Genomic DNA, 21,384 nt, shown 5'->3' with positions numbered 1-21,384 from the left:
ATGTGGAACTGATGATGAGAATCAAAACATTAATTGCTTCCTTGACTTGTCGAACACCACTATCCTAGCACCTACTGAAAACTGACTGTTTAAGGGGTAACTCTTTGTAGCTGTTGCATAGAAGTTAGATTGGCAGTACTAAAACTTGCTCTTCAAATATTAAATCAAAGGTGGAGACATCCCTATCGGAAACAAAGCAGACTTGCACATGGCATGAAACATGTTGGTTCTATTTTTGGTAGGGGAGAATGACACGTGTCATTCTGGACCTAGCTTTAATGCCCTTTCCCTGCAAGCTGCCATTTTACAGTGTTGAACAATCCAGCCTCCTAATTACTGTAGAGAGAGTGTGCTACATGGCAGCTGAGAACCTCAAGCTAACCAGTCATCAGCTTATTCCCTGTTTTCATTTCTGCCATCACAGCTCCCACAGCAGAGCTAGCAGTGCAGGAGGATGGCAAAGAGAACGGTGAAGCAAAAGAATGCAAGGAAACAGATCCTGGTTCCCCAAAGAAGTGTGATACCATCATCATCTCTGGTCGTCAAGAAAAATGTGAGGCAGCAAAAGAGGCCCTGCAGGTAAGTGAGATGGATGCTGAGAATCTTCGGGATTGGGGAGCTGCCGTATTTTAAAAATTAGGTGTGGATAGCTTTGCTCTCCTCAGTGATCCAGCCATACATAAACAAAACAAGTTGTTAAGTGTGGATAATGCCTCTGAGGACATAGTTTCACTATGGCAGTAAGACAGTATTGAATCATGGCTGCTAGCAGAGGCAGGATGGTAGGCCGGATAGATGAGGTGTGATGAAATATTGGCCCCTGGAGATAACAGGTTGTGGAGTATTTTATGCAGAATATGCCTTTTTTTAATTTCTCTAGGATCTGAGATTTGTTAGCTTCCCGTACTGCTGAGGATGAGAATTTGTGTGATGTGTTCTGCAGCCAAAGTGGAACTTCTACTTGCCATTTACAAATTTATTCTTTGGGGGAGAAGACCATTGTTGGCCTAAGCTTCACTCTTGCTTTTCAGGCTCTTGTTCCAGTTACCATTGAAGTGGAAGTTCCCTTTGATCTTCATCGTTTCATCATTGGTCAGAAGGGTGTTGGCATCCGGAAGATGATGGACGAGTTTGAGGTGTGTGGGCTCTTAGATTGCCTTTCCTTCTTCAGACCAGGCTGGGCCACACAAGGCCATTGGGTTGCAAGTAGATCTCAGTGATCCCTTTTTGCAGCCCATGCACTTCTCTCCAGTGCCACAGAGGAAAAAAAAAATCTTGTTTCATTAAAGCAAGGAGAATCGTTCCATTTCGCACTGAAGCAAGGAACTGGGTTGTAGGTGGGTCAGAATTTAATCCCAGACTTATTGAGAGTGCCTACCCTGCTTTGGACTTTGGAAACTGATTTATCTTCCCTGTTTTGCTTCAAGGAAAAATCCAATTTCCTTGTAGCTGCCTTGCTTACAAATTATGTGGGGGCAAATTTGGAATGGGATACTCGTACTAATTATCCAGAAATGTGCAATTCAGGTATGATTTTCCTATCATATGCTTGCAAATCCATCTGTGATGTACAGTCGTATTATTCTTTGCAGTTTGTTTTCAGCTGCATTTTATGCTATGGAGAAGTACTATAAGAAGTCTTAAAACAGGCATATGATATATTTAAGCTTGTAGTGTGTTTTGTTGAGCACTTGGGAGCTTTGAAGTACTGATGAGCCCTTGGGTACAGCCTTCTAAAATCCCACAGAATGCCTATTCTTAAACTGATGATTGTTTGCTTGGATTTTTAGGTCAACATCCAAGTTCCTGCTCCAGAGCTTCAGTCCAACATAATCTCTATAACTGGGCTTGCTACTAATCTTGACCGTGCCAAAGCCAGGCTTCTGGAAAGAGTGAAGGAGCTGCAGGCTGAACAAGAAGATCGGGTATGTGTTGTAGTCACGTTTGTTTGTGTTTTTACCCTCCCTTTTTCCTTTAAAAAGACCCAAGGCAGCTTACCTCAGCAAAAAGCAATATTTAAAAGCTAAAAGCAGTAAATATACAGATATTTTAAAAGAATTAAACAAGTATTATGTTAAAATGGTAATTAAAATCAATACTAAAAACACATTCAGGAGCAGTGGAGCATTACAATGCCTACAAAAGCCCCTTTTGGACTCTAAGGAAAAGCTTGCTTGAAGACAAAGATCTTTGCCTGTTTGTGGAAGGACTGCAAAGATGGGGCTGGGCTGGCCTCCTATGGGATACAGCTCCAGAGTTTCGAGCAGTGACAGAGTAGGTGTCTCCACCAGACCACCTGTGAAGATGGTGGAAAAGAGAGAAAAGCCTCCTGTGATTATTTTAATACCCAGGCAGGCTCATAAAGGGAGATGCAGTCCTTGAGATAACTTGAACCCAAGCTGCTTAAGTCTTTATAGATTAGAACCAGCACTCTGAACCACCTGCAAATGGATTGGCAGGCCTTGGAGCTGCTGTTAACTGCTAATCTCTCTCAGCTGCCTTTACTTATTAGAACAACATTCAAACAAAATATTAAAAATATATTTAATTGACAGTGTCATCATGGCAAGGGACTGCAAGATCTTGGCCACCGTTTTAAACAGGAGGGATCATTTCAGACAGCATTCTAGGGCCTGATGTGATGGAAAGGGAATTGGGTTCTCTGCAGGTAAAATGCTCTGGCCATGTCTACCTTATAGTATTCCCTTAGCAGTGCCCCTACTGGCAGAATGAGGAATTGCATCCTAGGTTGAAATAACACCAAAGGAACATTCTGAAGCATGAACATTTGGGTCCAGGCAGCCAGCTGTAAGAAAAAGCTTGGTGTGGATATGATCTGTGGTGCCAGAAATGTGTAAAGGAGCAATGGGGAAGACTGGGGCGGTGGGGAATGGATTTGATACTTTGAGGTGGAATGTCTTGATATGGTTGTTCTTAAATAAGGAAACTGTGTGAGGCTATGTGTTATGTTCTTATCTGCAGACAGAGCAATTGTTTCATTCTAATGATGGCACTGAATGAAATTCTTGTAGACCTTATTTTGTTGCAGTTCTTCTGTGCGTTGGATCTTGTCTTATAGAGGGTTGTGTTGGAGCCATAGATAGTCCTCCATGGAAAAGATAAAAACCATTTGTAATCAATGAATAGGAATAAATCTGTTCAAGTAGCAGCATAAAACAGTTTAAAATAATAAAAGTAAAAACTCAAGCTTATAAAATAGAAGTGCATATTCATTAGCATGGGGCCACCACAGAAAAGGCCCTGTCTCTTGTGCCCACCAGCCGATCTTATTTCAGGACAAATGAGCAGTTCTGATCTTAGGGCTTACAGTGATTCAGCAAGTTCATAGGTGCAGCCTCCAAGATGGCTGTCATCTGAGAATCCCCTCTTGAATAGCAACGTTTATATTGGTTAAAGTTGTCACAGATTTTCCTAATCTGAGACAATGAGTAGGTAGACCTTCAAAACTATTTTTCTTTGTTGTTCCAGGCCTTGCGAAACTTTAAGTTGACTGTTACTGTGGATCCCAGATATCACCCTAAGATCATTGGCAGGAAAGGTGCTGTAATCACTCAAATCCGCACAGAACATGATGTAACCATACAGTTTCCAGACAAGGATGATGAATCCCAGGTGAGAAACTTGTGTGTGGAGAGGGTTGTAGATTAGAAGATGCTCCCTTTGAACAGTATTGCCATTTCTTCTGTTTCATTTGCTGTATCCCTGGAAGCTTTTGCTAAAGAGGACCTGTATTATATATCTTAGTGGTTGGAGAGGCGCTTGGCACTAACTAGCACAAACTTATCCCTCAGGCCCAGGATCAGATCACCATCACTGGATATGAAAAGAATGCTGAAGCTGCCCGAGAGGCTATCATGAAGATTGTTGGAGAACTGGAGCAAATGGTTTCTGAAGACATCACTCTGGACCATCGTGTTCATGCCCGCATTATTGGGGCACGTGGGAAAGCTATCCGCAAGATCATGGATGAGTTCAAGGTAAGTACAGCGTTGATGTTGTTTGGTATACAAGAAGTAAGAACACTTATTGTTCGCAGCATCCACATTCTTTGTGTTGTTCCATTAAATTTCTGCAAGGAGTCCAGACATTATGGACATTTCCTCACAACTTTATGATTGCATTTTGTGCCCCAAGACAGACTGTGGGGGGGAGCATTAAGCTTCATATATGCGACATTAGGTCCACTAATCTCTAGACTGGAGTTGATTTGATATATGCAAACCAAGCCAAATGATATGGCAGATATTACTATATAGTGCACAAGCAATGAAACCCTCTTACTATAAACAGAACATCTGCTTGGTTGCAGCAAAATAACTTTTTGGGGATTGCAACACCTAGTAGCCATGGGGGATTCTGCACATTTAAGTCCAAAAAGTTGCCCGTGGACTTGTTTATTTGCAAGCATTCCTAGTTCTAGTTTAATTGCAAAGCAAAAAAAATTTGAACTGTGTTGGCTGGGAGATTCTGGGAGGCGAAAAGTAACTTTTCAGAAAAGAAAGGAAAAAGGAAAAACAGGCATAACCAAACTGACATATATCAATGATTTTTTAAAAAGAAAGGGAAGAACAGTGTCCTCCCACCATTACTTTCAGAATTACTCTGTATTGAGATGAAATTCTTTAAGTGCGGAACAAGTGCATTCATTTTTCCTTGCCAGTTTTTTTGTGTTTGAATGTGCAGAACATTGAGTGAAGTGGGAAAGAAACAAAGAACTTTTGTCTTCCACCTTACTGAAATTTTCCTGAAACATTCTTATTCCAGGTGGATATCCGTTTTCCCCAGAGTGGGGCTGCTGATCCAAACTGTGTGACTGTGACCGGGCTCCCTGACAATGTGGAGGAAGCTATTGATCATATCCTGAATCTGGAGGAAGAATATGTGAGTACAGTACTAAGATTGGTAGATGAATAGCTTTAAAAGATTTATCCGCTTTTTGTTCAAATACAAGCATTCAAACAAAACAAGAGCATCAAAAAGGGGGAGAGAAAAGTGAGAGGATAATGAAGAAAAAGGAAAGAAAATGAGAGGGCCCACCAACACCAAATGAACATTGAAATTTCACCTTATTTAAACTTAGAAGCCTTACAGTTCAATATGTACATCCCAGAATTGTTGAAGATAGGTCCAGCAGCAGTAGTGAACAACAGAGGATCTTGTTCAGGTATTCCGATATTGCTGAGGAAGACGGCTTCTCAGACCAGTAGGGCAATCTTTTATTTTTCCAGTCTTGCAAAATTGGCCATTTAGCAATTAATGTGGTCCATCTTCATTGCCCTAACCTTGGGTTCCAAGATGCCAGCACTTAGCAGAACTCGGAGAGCTGGAATCTTCAGTGAAAAATCTAATGCAGAATTAATATGGATCATCTTTTTCATCAAAGGGTTACATTTGAAGCTCCACAGCTCCAGCAATAGTTGTGTGCCTGAACCAGAAAAGCATATGGTACACTCTGAGCAAAAAGCTGTTCAGATAACACAAAACGGAGGTCCTTGCCTCTTGAAAAGAGATATTGTAAAGGAGGGAAAGGACAGCCAAAATGTTTGAGGAAATGCAGTCCATTTCTAGTTAGAAAGATTTTAATATTTGGCTATTCAAACCAGAAAGAAGGCAACTCATGGGAGATAGGCTAGCGAAGTATAAAATTATACATGGTGTGTAGAAAAATTAGAGAGAACCTTTTTCTCTCTTAAGAGTCCTCTACTGAAGTTCAGTAGTGGGAGATTTAAGAAAATAAAATAATGTGCTTCTTCACACCATGTATTGTTAAACTGAGGAATTGCCACCACAGGATGATGGCTATTGAGTTGGACAACTTTAAAATAGATAAATCCATGGAAATTAGGGTCATCAGAGACACCAGAATGGATATATATCATTAGAAGCAACCTGCATCTACTTATTAGCTCCTAGGAAAGAAGAAGGGCAGTGTGCAGTTGCACTCTCCCACTGGTGGGCATCCTATAGACCTCTGGTGGGCCACTGTGTGAACAGAATATTGAAGTAAACAGGTTTATGTAAATGCTTTCCACTGACAGTCAGAAACTGAGAGTTTGAATTCTGCATTCCTTTCACACGTAACCTCTGCAGTTTGCATCTCTTCTGTGTGGTGAAAGCCCCTCTAAATGGATTATTCTTGTGAAATTTGTTGCAGCTGGCCGATGTAGTTGACAACGAGGCAATGCAAGTCTACATGAAACCACCTGCTCATGAAGAAGCTAAGGCTGCCTCAAAGGGATTTGTTGTGAGAGATGCCCCTTGGACAGCAGGAAACACTGAGAAGGTAGGTGTTGCTTGCACCAAAATCGAGGCTAGGGGCACAACCTTTCCACCCCCCAGGGCCGCCTCAGGTACTGGCTGAGGGAGAAGGGTTTGCATATCTATGTATGTATGCATACACACACCCTCAGTATATGAGGATTTTACCTCTCTCCTTGCAGCCTGCTAAGATCTCAGGGTTGCAAGGGTGGAAGTAAAAGCCTTCCCCATCTCCCAGTAGCATCCACTCATGTTGCTGCTAGTGGCAGGCAACAGCAGTACTGGAAGCTTTTAATGATTTACAGTGCAGCAATAGTTAAGTTCTCCCATGTGTTTTCTTGCAGGCCCCTGACATGAGCAGTTCTGAAGATTTCCCAAGCTTTGGAGCTCAGGTGGCCCCAAAGACTCTGCCTTGGGGTCCCAAGCGGTAATGACTTGGAAACAGCAACCTTGTCCAGCCACCTGCCACAGGGTTTCCCTTTCTGAATTCTGACCTGGTGGCTGGATCTAGTGCAGATTGCCCAATGGGGGTCTCTTAATGAAACTAGAGTGCTACCCCTCTTGAGGTTTTCTAATGTCCTGTGCTTTAGGCCTCACTATGCTTCAGTTTGACATTTTCCTTTCTCCTTGCCCTGGAGGAAACTTCTCATGTTGAATCCAAACTAAAATACATTGTTTTTCTTCCAAATTTCAAACTCTCACTTCATGTTGGCCTTGCTGTAGTAGCCAGACCTCTGCAGATACATCTATAAAGCACTCTAGCCTCCTTTAGGAGATCTCCTTACTGCAGCTAGGAATCTACTTCCTGTCTCTCAACCTCAGGAAATGCATTTCCTTGACTTTCTACAAAGCCAAAATATTTGCTCTTTCCCTTCCTGCTCTGTTTGTCCAAAGCCTTACCTTTGTAGAGTGCAATCATTTCCTCCTCTCAACTACCATCCCTTTCTCATCCCCCCAGTATTGGCCAGAATGGGTGGGAAACATTGGAAGCCACCCCAAAAGCTCCGACAGGATCGTGGCCTTGTCTGTGCTAGTCTGCAGCACAGAGCACACCAAAATTCTTCATTTATCGGTGTGAGTTTTGAATTGCAGCTTGTCACCAGTCTTCTCCCTCATCACATTCTTTTGTTCTTCCTTCCCAACAGTAGTATGGCTAAGTGGAGCCAGAAAACTGACAGTATTATCGGGTCTCACAGAACTTGGTTGAACCAAAAGTGCCATGGTAGCATGCTGCAGAAAAGGGTGGGTGAATTAGCTTAGAATGAAGAGAGTACATTTCCCACCTCCCCTGCCCCTACTTGAGTGTAATGGCATTTACATACCAGGGTTAAAGAGTATGTCTTTTGCTTTTTACTATTGCCTTCTTTCTACCTCAAGCCAGTATGACAGTGGCCTGCTTCTTCAGACAAAGCTCTTCTTGCTTCCTGTTATCATGACTATTGTTCCTCTCCGAGGAGTGTCTCTGTGGCTTCAGCCAAGGTATATGGTATCAAATGTCCCTTCCCGCAAAGACGGTCTTAATCACTGCCACGCAATTTTGCCTGTACTCTTGTGACAAAGGTTAGGCCTTGGAGGGAGGCAGGTCGGTAACCAGTGGCACTCACTTAAATCAAAGCAGCTGATTGCAGTTTAGTCTTAAAAATGAAGCCACTCCTGGGGAGGGGAGGGGGAGGAGAGAACACTGATTATGAAGTGATGAATCTTTGGCCCTTTGTGTGTTTGGCCTTTTAACTGCCAGAAGCCCCAGCCAGCATGGCCAACGATAAAATTTGGGAGTCACCTGAAGGGCTAAAAGTTCCCTAACCTGATCTACTACATTCTTCAAAAGCTTTTTGTAGTCCTGCAGCAAGCGTTCTGTCCTGTTCTCTTAGGAGCGGTAATTGCTGCTTTCTAGCTGTTGCCATAAACTGATACAAGGCTACTTGTATTTTATAGCTGCTCTTCCTGCCATTACACAGTTTTCTGTCCTTTTTCTGCCGAAGGTGCTGGTGGCAGTGCTGGGTCTGGTGCCAATTCTGCTCTCTGCTTCCCTTCCCACCCACCCCAGAGCTTTTCTGAGCCATTAGCTAAGATCCTAGCCCCAAGGTCATTTATGCCCCAGAATGCAGACGGGGCATAGGATGATAAAGTCCTTGTCTTTCGAGACCTTTTGTGCCCAAGAGAAAGGAAAAAGCCTCTTGCTTTTGCTAAGACTGGGTGAAGGGGCAGAAATCATTTCTCTAAGGCAATTCCACCTGGGGCCAGGACAAGCCCTATTGCCACCTGAGCAGGAGACTGAAACAGGGTAGTAGTGTGTAATGTCTTGCCAGTGGTACCTGGTGTCCTGAATGTCACACATCACTTGCACATGTGTTTTAGGCTTGAACTGCCATTGAGCATGGCTCTAACCCTGTCATTTGTTCCAACTGTTGAGTGTACTCTACCCCTTTGTCGCCTGTAGCGTGCAGCAGATGCTCTATGGAGGTGTGCTCCATGTCCTCTTAATGTCTTCCATATTATGTTTCCATGGCAATGATCCCTTGGCCTTAACTTTGGAATTTGGAGATTATATGCAAAACATGTATAAAGGCTCATGAGTATGGATGACACTGGAATTTTATAAATTCTAAAAAATAAAACCTGAAACAGCTTTGAGTAGTTTATATTCCTTTTTTGTATACATGTATTTAAAAGCACATGTGTCAATCGGTCAAATTCAAGATTCCTACCTGTCTTTCTGAAAAATACTGAGCAGCTGCAAACTCCAGTCTTTCTAGGTTCTTACAAACTGTAGTCAAAGAACTTGTTATACCTAATTTCAGCTGTTTGTATTGAACTGTTGACAGGCCTTTTCGTCCATTTATTGTCAGGAGAGTTACTATTCAGACATGATTACACTCACAAGTCTTTGGCATATGCCATCTTGCTGAAACTTGTGGCTTCAACCAAAAGCCGATCCAAATGGTGACGCAGAAGAGAATCACGGTCCTGTAATGCTTTTGCAGAAGGGAAGGAAGCATAGGACTTCTTGGGTGGCTGAGAAATAGCTTTCACAAATGCCTCTGTCTCAGTCAAGTAATCTATTTTAAACTTGTCATTGCATGCTAAGCAGACTCCACAACTGCCATCCAGTAATCTGCCCTTAATTCCACTACAACTGTACTGGTTCTAAGGGAGCAACCTTTAAGCCGTTCTAATGTTGCAGAGTTTTACCTCACTGGAAAATGTCTCACTCCAATCCAGCATTTTTATCCGTTCCCCACTGAACAGGAACAGAGCAAAGTACTAATCTATACTTTATTCTAGACTTCAAAACTTTATAAATACTTACTAAAGTATATCTTTATTTGATAGGGGAAGACTCGGAGCTCTTTGCATTTACTATCAACTGATACTTGGGCTGTTCTCAGTCTATTAATCTGTTCTCAGTCTATGTCTTAGACTATCAGATTTTTCTACCAAATGACCTCAAACAGCTCCATTGACTGATGGGCATATGAAATTCCTGAGGTTTCAAGCTCTAGTTTACATTGTGACACACAGAATATATGGATCTTGGGAAACAGGCAGTGTTGCACAAGCTGAACTAGGCTGCTTTCTTTTCCTAACAAACATTGTTGCTCCAAGAGCTTAGTAATTTGGCTTAGACAAAATGCAGTCTCTCTTTCTGGATTCCCATTATGGTGCCTTTTCTGCCAGAGGGGTCGGCTTGCTCACATCTATCACCTCAATGAGAGCCTGTTCAAAAGAAAAGAAGAATTTAGATACACAAGAAACTCTCATCACTCTTGTATTGACTAGAATTGATGTACATTGCAGCCCAACAACCTCTGGAGGGGCTACAAGTTACTCCTGCATGGCCATGTAGGATGGGGAGAAAGCTGGAAGTGCTGAGGTCATAGAGCTTTCGTTAGTCATAATTGTAAGAAATAATGTAAGACTGAAATTGTTGTTGTTGTTGTTGTTTAGTCGTTAAGTCGTGTCCAACTCTTCGTGACCCCATGGACCAGAGCATGCCAGGCCCTCCTGTGCCACTTCCTCCCAGAATTTGGTCAAATTCATGTTGGTAGCTTCAATGACACTGTCCAACCATCTCATCTGAAATACTGACATTCAAATCGGACACAACTTGATGCTATGATAGTTAATTTGCACCTAGGATTCTCCATAATATGAAGGGCAATAGGATAATTGATTCCTGTTTAAAAATAATATAATGTCAGTTACAGCTTCATTTTAATATTCAAAAAAGGATGTGCCTTTCACTCTAAGTGTGATCAGTTATAATTTGCCCTTCCACATTTATTCGGGTAAGCTATAATTGACTGATTACTGCTGGAACGCTACCACTTAAAACATGTGCGTGCTTGACCAGAGAAGAAATAATAAGGCTGCCTGCACACCCCGTCTAGCAATGACTATAGTCAGCAGCATCTCTGCAGATTCTACAAACATCATTCTGTTCATGTTTTAAGCATTTCCCAAAAATTGACTCAATTTCCTCTGCACCAAAAATGGTTTAAACTGCTCCCTCCCGCCCCCCCAAAATGTAAGTTCTTCACATTTACCAGCTTCCAAAGGAGACATACCTTAAAACAAATTGGGAGTCTGTATTTATAGGAAAAGTATTAGGATGGGAATATTAATAAATGTAATAAAACATTGGGATACACAAGGCTATTAAACTAGCGAAATGTGTAAGAGATGAAGTGTTCTTGCTTGTGTGCATCTGAATATTATGGTTCTTTCAATATTCTACATTTAGCATTTGTGGTCTTCCAGATATTGCTGGATTCCCTATTCAAAAGAGCCAATGATGAATGTTGGTTGGAACTGAAGGATCAACATCAAGGGGAAGGCATAAATTGTCCTCCACTAGTCTTAATCTGCATGGAGCAGAAAAGTATTAAGTGCTAATTTCCACCTCAGAATGCATGGTACTTAATGGAAGAGGGAGGAAAGCAGAGGCCATGGCACGGCAGCTTAAGGCCCACATCTCTGATGGTTAATCAATCTTGCAGCTTCACCTTGCTTTCTACAAGGGAAGCATTTATTCAAGGAAGACAGGTGACAGATGCACAGCATAACAGCCACTGACCCAACCTAGGTGGATGCTGTTAAATGCTTGAGGTTCTTAAGAATGCAGTGTAGAAATGTAATATGTATCAATTCACTATTTACCTTATTTTCAGCCAAAGCTTGTTTAGCTAGATAATGTTCTCGCTTCACTTTTATCTCCACCACTTCTGGAATGTCAGGCACCATCATATCTATCATCCGTGCAATGAAGAAAACCACATGCTGAAAAAAAGGGCAGAAAAAGGTTGGAAGAAACCAGTAGCCTATCTCATCCTGGATAGCAGCAGGCAAATGCATTAATACTGCAACCCCCCCAAAAAAACACCTCCATACAGGATGTGAATAGTTATGTTCCCATTTCCTCTAACTCTGGTTATATACATCTAACAGACAGGGTGGGTTTTTTTTTGTTTTTTGTTTTTGGGAGGAGGTCAGACATCTAACAGAAAGGTAGTGTTTTTGTTTAAGTGTTGTCAGTATTGGCAGTAGACTGCATGCATCTTAAAGGACTGAAACTTGACAACATTTACATTGTATAGAACTCAAGGCCAGGTAGTTAAGCTGACAATGTGAATATGCACAGACCAAGCTACTATAGGACAAAATGCTAGAATATCAGAATTCTGTTTCTCCTTGCATCAGCTGGGACAGAATTCTCACTAACAGTTACATTCCCAAGGTACATGTAATAATGTAGAAAAAGGATCTGGATTCATTGTGGATCTTACAGATCTGGATGGAGACACTGCATAAGATAAGAGGAGGGCAACATATGGCCTTCAGCTTGCTCTTGGTCTGCAAATGACCAGAAAATGTTTCTGTAAGGAACAATCTGTTCCTCCCCTGGAGCTCCTTGATGGGGAGGAAGAGAGAGAGAGAGACCAAAAAGGAGAGAGTTTACTTGACCTCTTGTGGCTCTGACCGGTTCATCACTGGCCTCACCTGATTTCTCTGCAAGCCTGTTGCCCCTAGCAGATTACCCATGAGGGAATGAGCCTTTTAACAATATATATACCACTGCTTCCAGACTGGATAAAATAAATAAGCCGCCTAGAGTGGCCTTAAGTGGCTAGATAGGCGGGATATATATAAATAAAGAAATAATAATAATAATAATAATAATAATAATAATAATAATAATAATAATAATAATAATAATAATAATAATAATAATAATAATAATAATAATAATAATAATAATAATAATAATAATAATAATAATAATAATAATAAATTATCCAATCCGGCAGCAGTGGTTGGCATTTGTAGAACAAGGCACAAGCTAGTGGCACTGTACTTAAGATCAGTGACTGTCACTTGAACTGGGAGTAGCAACAATCATGTCTTTATGTATTCTTCAGTTTTCTAGTTCATCTGAATCAGTTTTACGAAATTCTGCAGAAACAATGTTGTAAAATTCTTACTGTACCCCACTGGCCATCCAGACAATATCAGTATAAAATAGGACTATCACCATCTTAACTAACAATTGCATCACATTGATTGGGTTTGGATATGTGATGACACATGGATGAAGTAATAGATGAATATGGCATTCCCTTGGAAATAAGACTACTATTAAATCAAAGGACATGAGGAGCAGTAGATAGGAGTAAGCCACTAAAAAGATGAACTGGGTGGGTGAAGTTTGAGCCTACCACCATGACCTTTTGCACAAAGTTTGCTCCTCAGCATGCAATACAACAGGGATAGAGAACTTCTGGACATGCCCCCCCCCCAAAGATAGCTTGGATACAACTTTCAAAATCCCTTACCACTGGCAATGCAGTGTGGGACTGACAGAGAAGTTGCTGGTCAAAATATCTGAGGGGAAGATATTCCCCAACTCTGGAATACAGCTCCAGGTTGCACAGATGTGAATCGTGAGGAGACTTTGAAGAAAACGTACCTCAAATGCAATTATGAAACCCAGCCGGATGGCAAGGAGATTCCAATAAGCTAGTGAATACCTGCCACTTTGTTCTCTATAGGCTCGGTACCTGCAGAGAGACAAACTGCCACTTCAAGAACAGGACAACAATTAATGCTTCCAAGATACAAATGAACATTTCCAGAGGGATAGCGATGTTATTCTGTTGCAGCAAAAACAAGTATTGTGGCAATAAGGAATTAAGGGTACCACAAGACTGCCATTTTTGTTGCTTTCCCATATCTTCCTATAAGCCACCACCAAGTTCTGTTTCACCAAACAACAGGGACTGCAATTAATCTTTTGCAGTCATGTATCCCGTCCACTTAGTTATGAGGCAAGAAGCAGCCAGACATTGGGATTCCTAAAGTTGCAGTCCTGTGCAAGGTTATTTAGAAGCAAGTCCTGTTGAACATACTTGGGATTTACCTTTAACTAATCATACAAAGTAGGAGACCATATGTTGCTGTATGTGATTTAACCTTCATGATGAATCTTAAATGGTAAATTAAGCCACTTTGCACTGATGGTTGTCATAATAGCTGTATTTTATGTTAGGATATCTCCAACAATTCAGGTACTGTGTATTGTTCCACAGGCACCAGGCCATGATCCTCCTTTATAAACAAAACTAAACCCCAGTTCCCATCTCATCTTCACAAGGAGTCTGATTTGTATCAAACAGGACATCTATTTCCTCTTAAGCTATTTTTCTGGGATCCAGCCTATACTGTGATTTTGAGGCGTCTGTCCAACAACCCTCCTCTGTCTAGCAGCCAAAGTGGAATAGTGGGAGATCCTACCTGCATGTAACGTTGTACTCTGAGACATAAGATTTAGGGGCATAAGCCAAGCTGAAGTCGATATAGCCCTGTAGGTTGCTGGAATGAGTGTATTGGTAATAAAGCCGAGGGAGGAAATCAGATGTGAAGGCAATCAGAAAGGCCTGAAATAAGAATCAAATTTAGTCTCCCTCACTTTCAAGTTACTGGTTGTTGCTAAGCGACAAATATAAAATAGGCTGTCCTATTCTAACTCGGTGGTTCTCAAACTAGGGTCCCCAGATGTTCTTAGACTGCAGTTCCCAGAAGCCTTCACCACTTTCTGTGGTGGCCAGGATTTCTGGGAGTTGCAGTCTAAGAACATCTGGGGACCCAAGTTTGAGAACCACTGTCTAACTCATGACACAGAGTGTCCTGTTGCTTCTGCAGAAGTCACAGGAACACACAAAGCTCCTTTTTACCTATATGACTATTGACCTACTCAGTTCAGTACTATCTACTCCAGAGGTGAGCAGACATCAGTGGTTTACTTTACTAAAACCTTGAGATCTACTAACTGGACAGAGCTGCAAAATAGTGGCTCAGAAAAGCAGCAGCTGCCTGAGGTGGGAAGCAAAGCACACATAACCATAATGATATTGGCAGAGGGGAACATACTCTCCACACTGTAGAGGGGAAGTTACCACCATTCTCCATGGAGTCTGGCAATGTGAAAAGATGATCTGGAAAATCACTAATTCTGGAGCCTGAACATTTGCTATATAATCTGTGATATGTGTGCATGGTCTCAAACACATCACTATCTGTTGCATTTCCCAATCACCAAGAACAACGTAACTCAGTCCTCTTGGATTTGACTTAATTCCAATGTTGCCTTTGAAAAGGAAACTTCAAGGTGAGTAAATACTATTAATTAAGCATCTTTGGATAGAAACATTGTAATTAGCCATACATTTTCTGAGATGATCATTCCTAATAAAGAATTCAAAAATAGTACAACTTATTTGCGAAGCCCTGCTTTGATCTCCATCATACTTCTACTCACATTGCTAGTCACTGCCAAGTGTGTAATGACTTCCAGGATATTGAACCAGATGCCAATGCCTTGGGCCCTCTCTGCCACAGGGCGTCGGTATTCACAAACAAACTTCTGGGCATCCAAGCGAATTTCTACCCAGTTATTCAACAAGGCAAAGAGAGGTGCCAGGGGGCAGGCAGCCACAAAGATGGTAATGAAACCAAACTGCAGGACTGAAAAGGTGAGAAATAAATTATTTTGACTACCCAACCGAGAGAGTACCAACAAATCTCATCCAAGATATAATACAGGTAGTCCCACACATTTATTTTGTAAGCAGTAAGCGATATAGAAAATACATTACTCTAAAAATAATGGAGAGCATTTACCATTTTATTGTGTCCACACAGAGAGCGAGAGATTTGCTGTTTTCAGCTGGTTAATAGTCAACCCACATTCCTTAACCTAAAATAATCTGAATTAATTAACCAAACCACAAAGACAGCCTTGCTCAGTCTGGTGTCATTTAGAAATGCTGGGGTAAAACTCCCAGAAACAACCAGGGCCGGAGGATTCTGGGAGATATCGTAACACAGCCAGAGGATGCTAGCTTGGGAAAGACTTAGAGGACTTAAATATGTTACGATCGGAGATCTGAGAGAATATTAGGAGACAGACACAGATGACATTAAACTTGGTGAATTAGGTAGTTGAAAGGAGGAGTCCAACCATCAGAAGTTCACCCTGCCTACTTACACAAACCAGAATATTGTGGTTTACCTTTATTGTGTGTATTCTGTACCATCAAGTCAGAATTGACTTCTGGGCAAGCAGGAAGTTGAACCCTGTTCTCCAGAGTCCTAGACTGTCACTCTATCCCATTACAACAAACTGGGGATCTTTACCTTTGTTAGATACCAAGAAACCTGAATGGTTGACAACAATTACTACAGAAACAGGACAGCCTTAGCTAATGCTTTCTTCAGAACTGCTGGATAGCTCAGTGGTTTAGGTCAGTGGTTCTTAACGTGGGCGATAATGCCCCCCAGGGGGCGATTTCATTTTTCAGGGGGACGGTAGAACAAAAAGGGGCGGTGTGGGGGCGGTAGAGCAGAAGGGGGGCGGTAGGAGGGCACTGGAGCAAGCCAAACCTGTGAAGATGGCTGCAGCCTTTTTACAATGTGCATGAATATATATTTTCCTCCAATCTTAATTTAGTTTCAGAGTTTTCATTTTGAAATTTTTAGTTCCTGCATTGCGGGTTTTTTTTATGCCCTTTTTATATTTCTTTTTGCATCTTAAAATTCGCTTGCAACTAAATCATTAAATGTTACTTTTTGGGGGCTTTTCATTTTCTTGGAATTGAATTTTGTTTTCAGGGGTCATTGGATTTAAGTGTCTTAAATAAATAAATAAATAAGTAAATAAGTAAATAAATAAATAAATAAATAGGATATCATCACCGCGGGGAGGGGGGCGATGATAACTTCCTCAATGGCTCAAGGGGGCGTTTCTTTCAAAAAGGTTAAAAACCACTGGTTTAGGTATCTAGCTGCAGAGCTAGAGGTTGAGAGTTTGATTCCCCACTGTGCCTCTTTGACAAGGTCTGGACTCGATGATCCATAGGCTCTACTTCAGCTTTGCAGTTCTAAGATTATGATTGAATCTCAAGAACTCCAGATTTAATTACAATAAAAATTACCAGTCTTAACTCTCAAAACAGCAGAGTTCAAGTCAAGTTTATGTTGTGGAAGCATAAACCAACAGTATCCTGTGGATTTAGGGCTAACAAGAAAACTGGATTTCTCCTGTATTCTCTGTATTTTCTGTGTGTGGCAGGAGAATGGCAAAACTTTCACTTCATACTTCTGCACCACAAAGCATTATCTGGTGACTCAGACCATGCCTATTGTAGTGCTAATCCACAGGCCTTTTGCACTGAGGCCCGAGGGATTCACTCATGTTATGCTACATAAGAGGAGTCATACTCAGTCACAGAATCATCAACCTGTACAGGTAGAAGGTATTCAAAGTGCAAACCCCTGCAACTAAAGCACCTTGACAAGTGCCCATCTAATTTCAGTTTAGCCTCTGTTGAATCACAGGCTCATCTAGTTCCATAGTGAACAACCAGTTGCCTATGGAAAATGTGCAAGCAGGATATGAGAGAAATAGCAGCCTACTGTTCATTCCTCCCAGCAACTGACACAGAAGAAAAAAGCACACACACTGTTAATACTGAAGGGAATAAATATATACATCAGGACTAGTAACTTCTGATAGACCTATCCTACGCAGATTTGCTTCGTGAGGCAGTGGAAGACAGGAGGGCCTGGCATGCTCTGGTCCATGGGGTCACAAAGAGTTGGACACGACTTAACGACTAAACAACAACAACGCAAATTTGTCCAGTGCTATTTTAAGATTCTCTGCTGTCGGCCTTCATCACCTCTATTGATAGCCAGCTCCACAATATAATTCTTCCCTGTGTGAATAACTACAGTACTGTACTTCCTTTTAACTGTCCTGAATCTTCCACCAGAAGTTCATGACTAGTATCAGTGTGACTTCTCAGGAACAATGCCGACATTGGGTCAAGCCTCTACTAAGCAATTCTGATGTTACAAGGGACACATTGGATTTCACTGCCCACGTTAGAGCTGTGGAAGCTGCTAGGGCAAACAAGCTGAAATCTCTGGCTTGCTTTGCTTCTAACAAAGCTTTTGAATTCTACATTAGCAAAGAGATAGTAGTAGTAATATTCTTTAACGTACGTCTTCTGCATGCTATACTAAATGGTCATAGGCTCTTCCTCTCTCACTTATAGAACAGCACTATGTCTGTCTCTCATACAGATGTAATTTGGCCAAAGTCATCCTTTTGCTTTAGTGCCTCATATTATCTGTGGGAGAAAGCCACTTACATTGCAGTTGCCTGTGACATCACCATGTATTTTTGCATCAATGCAGAAATGCTATAGTATTTAAAGCAAGCACCTTTAGACACAATACTCAGTATTTGGCATGTTAAAACAGGATGTAGTTTTTTGGTACTCTCCATTTTGGAGTTGTAAATCTACTGCCACTCCAACATAAGACTTCATTTGGCAACAATTAATCCTCCCTCACCCCTTTGCCTTTTTGACCACTGCTATGCAGGGAACAGAATTGTTTTGAATTGTTTTCAGTCACTCCTACCCATTTCCAAATATTCATTAAAGAGTCCCTCGTAGGGCAACAATTCATAATCACTCTCCCAGAGCGGCGTCATGATTTGGTCTTGGCCCTTCTTATTCCTTTGAGATACATTGTTTCGGTTGTGCCACCATGATTTCAGCTTCCTGTGGACGTCAGAAAAACATGATCACGAGAACATCCAGGTCTCTTCCACTTTTGTTGAATAGGGAGTGATCCGTTTGGGGGTGCATAGTTGCATTAGCCCAAGACATAGTTCTATCTAGTCCCCAATTACTCCCATTGGGAGAAAGTAGAGGGTAGACCAACATAAGGTGACTATACTTGGGCTAGCTGGTGACGATTTAGGTTGAAGTCCAATACAGTACACCTGAAGGGCATTCAGTTGGGGAAAGTTGATAGTGGATCCTAAACATATATATCATTGTACAATTGGATGTTCTGTGCTACAACAGTTGCAAGGGAGAAATACTTTTTTTCTTTACTTGTTACAAGGAACTCAGGGATATGGTTGCCCTCCCCATGTTTACTCCCACAAAAGTAGGCTAGGCTGAGGGGTAGCAAGTGGCCCTAGGCCACTCGGGTTTTTTGGCCAATTGGACTCACCAGCCCCAGTCTATCACTCTAAGCACTAGTGTCACAAACCCTAAAAGAAGTTGGATAGCAATGGTAATACTTGGGGTGACAGTCTGAGGCTTGGAGCAGTACCTTGCCCTGATCATACTAAGCCAGTGTTCCCAACCTTAGGAAACCCAGGTGTTCTTGGACTGCAACTCCCAGAAACCACCGCACAGCTAGTTGCGAAGGCTTCTGGGAATTGCAGTCCAAGAAGATCTGGATTATCCAAAGTTGGGAACTAAGCACTAAGCCAAGGCCACCTGTGTACAAGTGGGTACTGCATTGGCAAAAACTTCCTTCATCTGGGATAAATAATCACATGTTGAAGCGGCCATTTATTATGCAGTTATGACCTCTATAAACAAAACAAAAAACACCACAGAATTCAAGCTCTGTGAATATTGTCTTGGTTCATAGCAGCTAGTATTGGAAGAAGAGCATGCATGAACTAATATGCTCAGTCCCACCTTCAAAGCAAATACAACAAAGAGCCAGTCCCTGGAAAACCACCAACACCACTGGGGAATATTATTTTTCAGCAGTCTTAAAATGCCTGTGCAGTGTAAATCCCTGATTGTTGAAACCCATGAGAAACATATCAAGGTGTCTCTGTAAGTTGCTGCTTCAGAACAGAGAAATGGCACCGGGATTTTAAAAAATGCTTTTTGGTATGTAATCTGAACACCTCAGCAGTGAGGACTAAACATTGCCATGTGCATGCCAGAGAGAATTCAACTAAAGCTGCTTTGTATTCAAGAGATAAAACTCATGGAAAGAGCTGCCCTCCTATAACAGTTTTCACAAGTATAGTGTACTTATGGCCACTTCACTGAAAGGGCAATGATAGAAAATGAGCATGAGGAAGGCTTCCTTGCAATTTGGCTCCCGAGGTTTCTCATCCACTCTACTTTAGATTAATTTCCTTAATATGTGTGGGCTGGAGTGACTCATGGATCAATCCTTCCCCACACTTTTACCAGCGTCGCCATGTCACTTGCAGCCCAGTTGTATTTGCTGCTATGTGGAATGGAGTGAGAAACTGGCCTTAGCAGTGCAGCACCTCACTGCACATCTTCTTGTGCTTGCAGAAATTTGCAGGAAGGGTAGCCATGTTAGTCTCTTTCACCCAAACCCCAAACTTGAGGCACCTTGAAGATTAACCAGTTTTATCTGGTCTAATTTTTTTGTGGACATCTGAAGCATCTGAAGGTGGGCTGAAATCCATAAATGCTTAGGGCAAATAAAACTGGCTACTCTTTAAAGTACCACAAGGTTGTTTTTGTTGTGTTTATACTGAAATAAAACTGTGTTGGTGTAATATCTTCCTTAGAACATGTTAAATGCTACCAAACATGTGCAGCGTTTTGAGACCTCCACATCTTAAACAAACGGCAAGATGGTGACAAGAGGTAGAGAGAAGGCTGACATTCCTGGCAAAGGCCCAGAGTTACAGGGCATAATTTACACTATTCCATCAAAGCATAAGACCACAGAAACTCCACTCACGGGATGAGAATTTCCTGCACGTTGTTAATTATTTGCTTTCCCACCATGATAACGAGTAGCTCCTGAGCAAGTTCTATAAGGCAGCCACCTGCACCACACTGGACACAGAAGACAGAGACTTCAAAAAGTTAGTATATAATATATGGCAGATATCCACCAACAGTCACTGGTATTTGAGGCCTAACTTCCAAGTAATCTTGCTGGAGTATGAAAGCCCACATGGTAGAATACTACCAGAAAACCAGAACTTTCTCCTTGAAATCTAGGTTGCTCAAGTCCCCCCTTGGTGTGTGGTGCTCTCTAAAAACAAATTATCAGTGCATCTCCTGATGGCAAAAACTAGGTCTCTTTTTCTTCATCCTCCTCAGAAGCCCCACACTTGGGACTCATGACAGGTAATTTGTTTCATTGATTTCCATCATCACAGCAGAATACTGGAGGCAAGAGAATGGGATCAAGTCTCAAATCACTTGCTACTCAACTTCTCAGCTTTAGGGAGAATATTGTCTGATATTGTGGACTTGAAATTAAGCACAACTCCCCTCTTTATCTGTCCTTTGCCTTTAGAATGCCCAGGTTCAGCCTGATTGCATTTACTTGAAAAAAAAACTCTGGCTTTATTTTTGACATCATTTTATGCTATTGTTCAACCAGTCAGTTCTATATTGGTTGCTTGGGATAGTTGGCAGCCCATACAGTCTGCCTAGCTATGATTTCAAGACAATGTTTCCTTCCTTTATTTCATCTGAGACACTCACGTCCTCATTGCGGATACCCAACAGTTTGTTGTAGTGTCCCGGATAGCCTACAAACCTGAAGGGAAAGAAAAAGAAAAAGGATAAGACAGTCCTAGCCCTTCCTCCATCTTTTTTTGCTGGCTTAAACATCTACAGTACATAGTGGGACACAACATACTGAAGCACCAAACTGGTAGAAATCAGTCAGGCATTTACTGTATACACACAGCAAAGCAGCATCTTCAAGCCACGGACTCAGTCA

At 41.7% G+C, this 21,384-nt stretch overlaps 2 protein-coding genes across 6 annotated transcripts in view; one reads left to right on the top strand and one right to left on the bottom strand.

The window, feature by feature from the left end:
* The window catches only part of HDLBP (high density lipoprotein binding protein), a 66,041-nt gene extending 57,133 nt beyond the window's left edge, over positions 1-8,908 (top strand). For all 4 annotated transcript variants that reach the window (XM_072995902.2, XM_072995900.2, XM_072995899.2 and 1 more), the window contains exons 21-28: positions 425-579; positions 1,032-1,136; positions 1,791-1,925; positions 3,490-3,633; positions 3,813-3,998; positions 4,786-4,902; positions 6,176-6,304; positions 6,624-8,908. In XM_072995902.2, the coding sequence (XP_072852003.1) occupies positions 425-579; positions 1,032-1,136; positions 1,791-1,925; positions 3,490-3,633; positions 3,813-3,998; positions 4,786-4,902; positions 6,176-6,304; positions 6,624-6,710 (1,058 nt within the window). In that variant the 3' untranslated portion in view covers positions 6,711-8,908. The remainder of the gene's footprint in view (positions 1-424; positions 580-1,031; positions 1,137-1,790; positions 1,926-3,489; positions 3,634-3,812; positions 3,999-4,785; positions 4,903-6,175; positions 6,305-6,623) is intronic.
* Positions 8,905-21,384, bottom strand: part of ANO7 (anoctamin 7) — a 40,134-nt gene continuing 27,654 nt past the window's right edge. For both annotated transcript variants that reach the window (XM_020786341.3, XM_078389253.1), the window contains 8 exons: positions 21,144-21,198; positions 20,386-20,483; positions 18,265-18,407; positions 15,095-15,300; positions 14,071-14,213; positions 13,247-13,337; positions 11,440-11,559; positions 8,905-9,996 (listed from right to left, as the gene is read on the bottom strand). In XM_020786341.3, the coding sequence (XP_020642000.3) occupies positions 9,937-9,996; positions 11,440-11,559; positions 13,247-13,337; positions 14,071-14,213; positions 15,095-15,300; positions 18,265-18,407; positions 20,386-20,483; positions 21,144-21,198 (916 nt within the window). In that variant the 3' untranslated portion in view covers positions 8,905-9,936. The remainder of the gene's footprint in view (positions 9,997-11,439; positions 11,560-13,246; positions 13,338-14,070; positions 14,214-15,094; positions 15,301-18,264; positions 18,408-20,385; positions 20,484-21,143; positions 21,199-21,384) is intronic.

The sequence above is a fragment of the Pogona vitticeps genome, chromosome 3 (assembly GCF_051106095.1).
Source record: "Pogona vitticeps strain Pit_001003342236 chromosome 3, PviZW2.1, whole genome shotgun sequence".
NCBI classification, from domain to species: Eukaryota; Metazoa; Chordata; class Lepidosauria; order Squamata; family Agamidae; genus Pogona; species Pogona vitticeps.
Note: the sequence above shows the minus strand (reverse complement) of the source record. Positions and strands in the feature narration are given on the sequence as shown.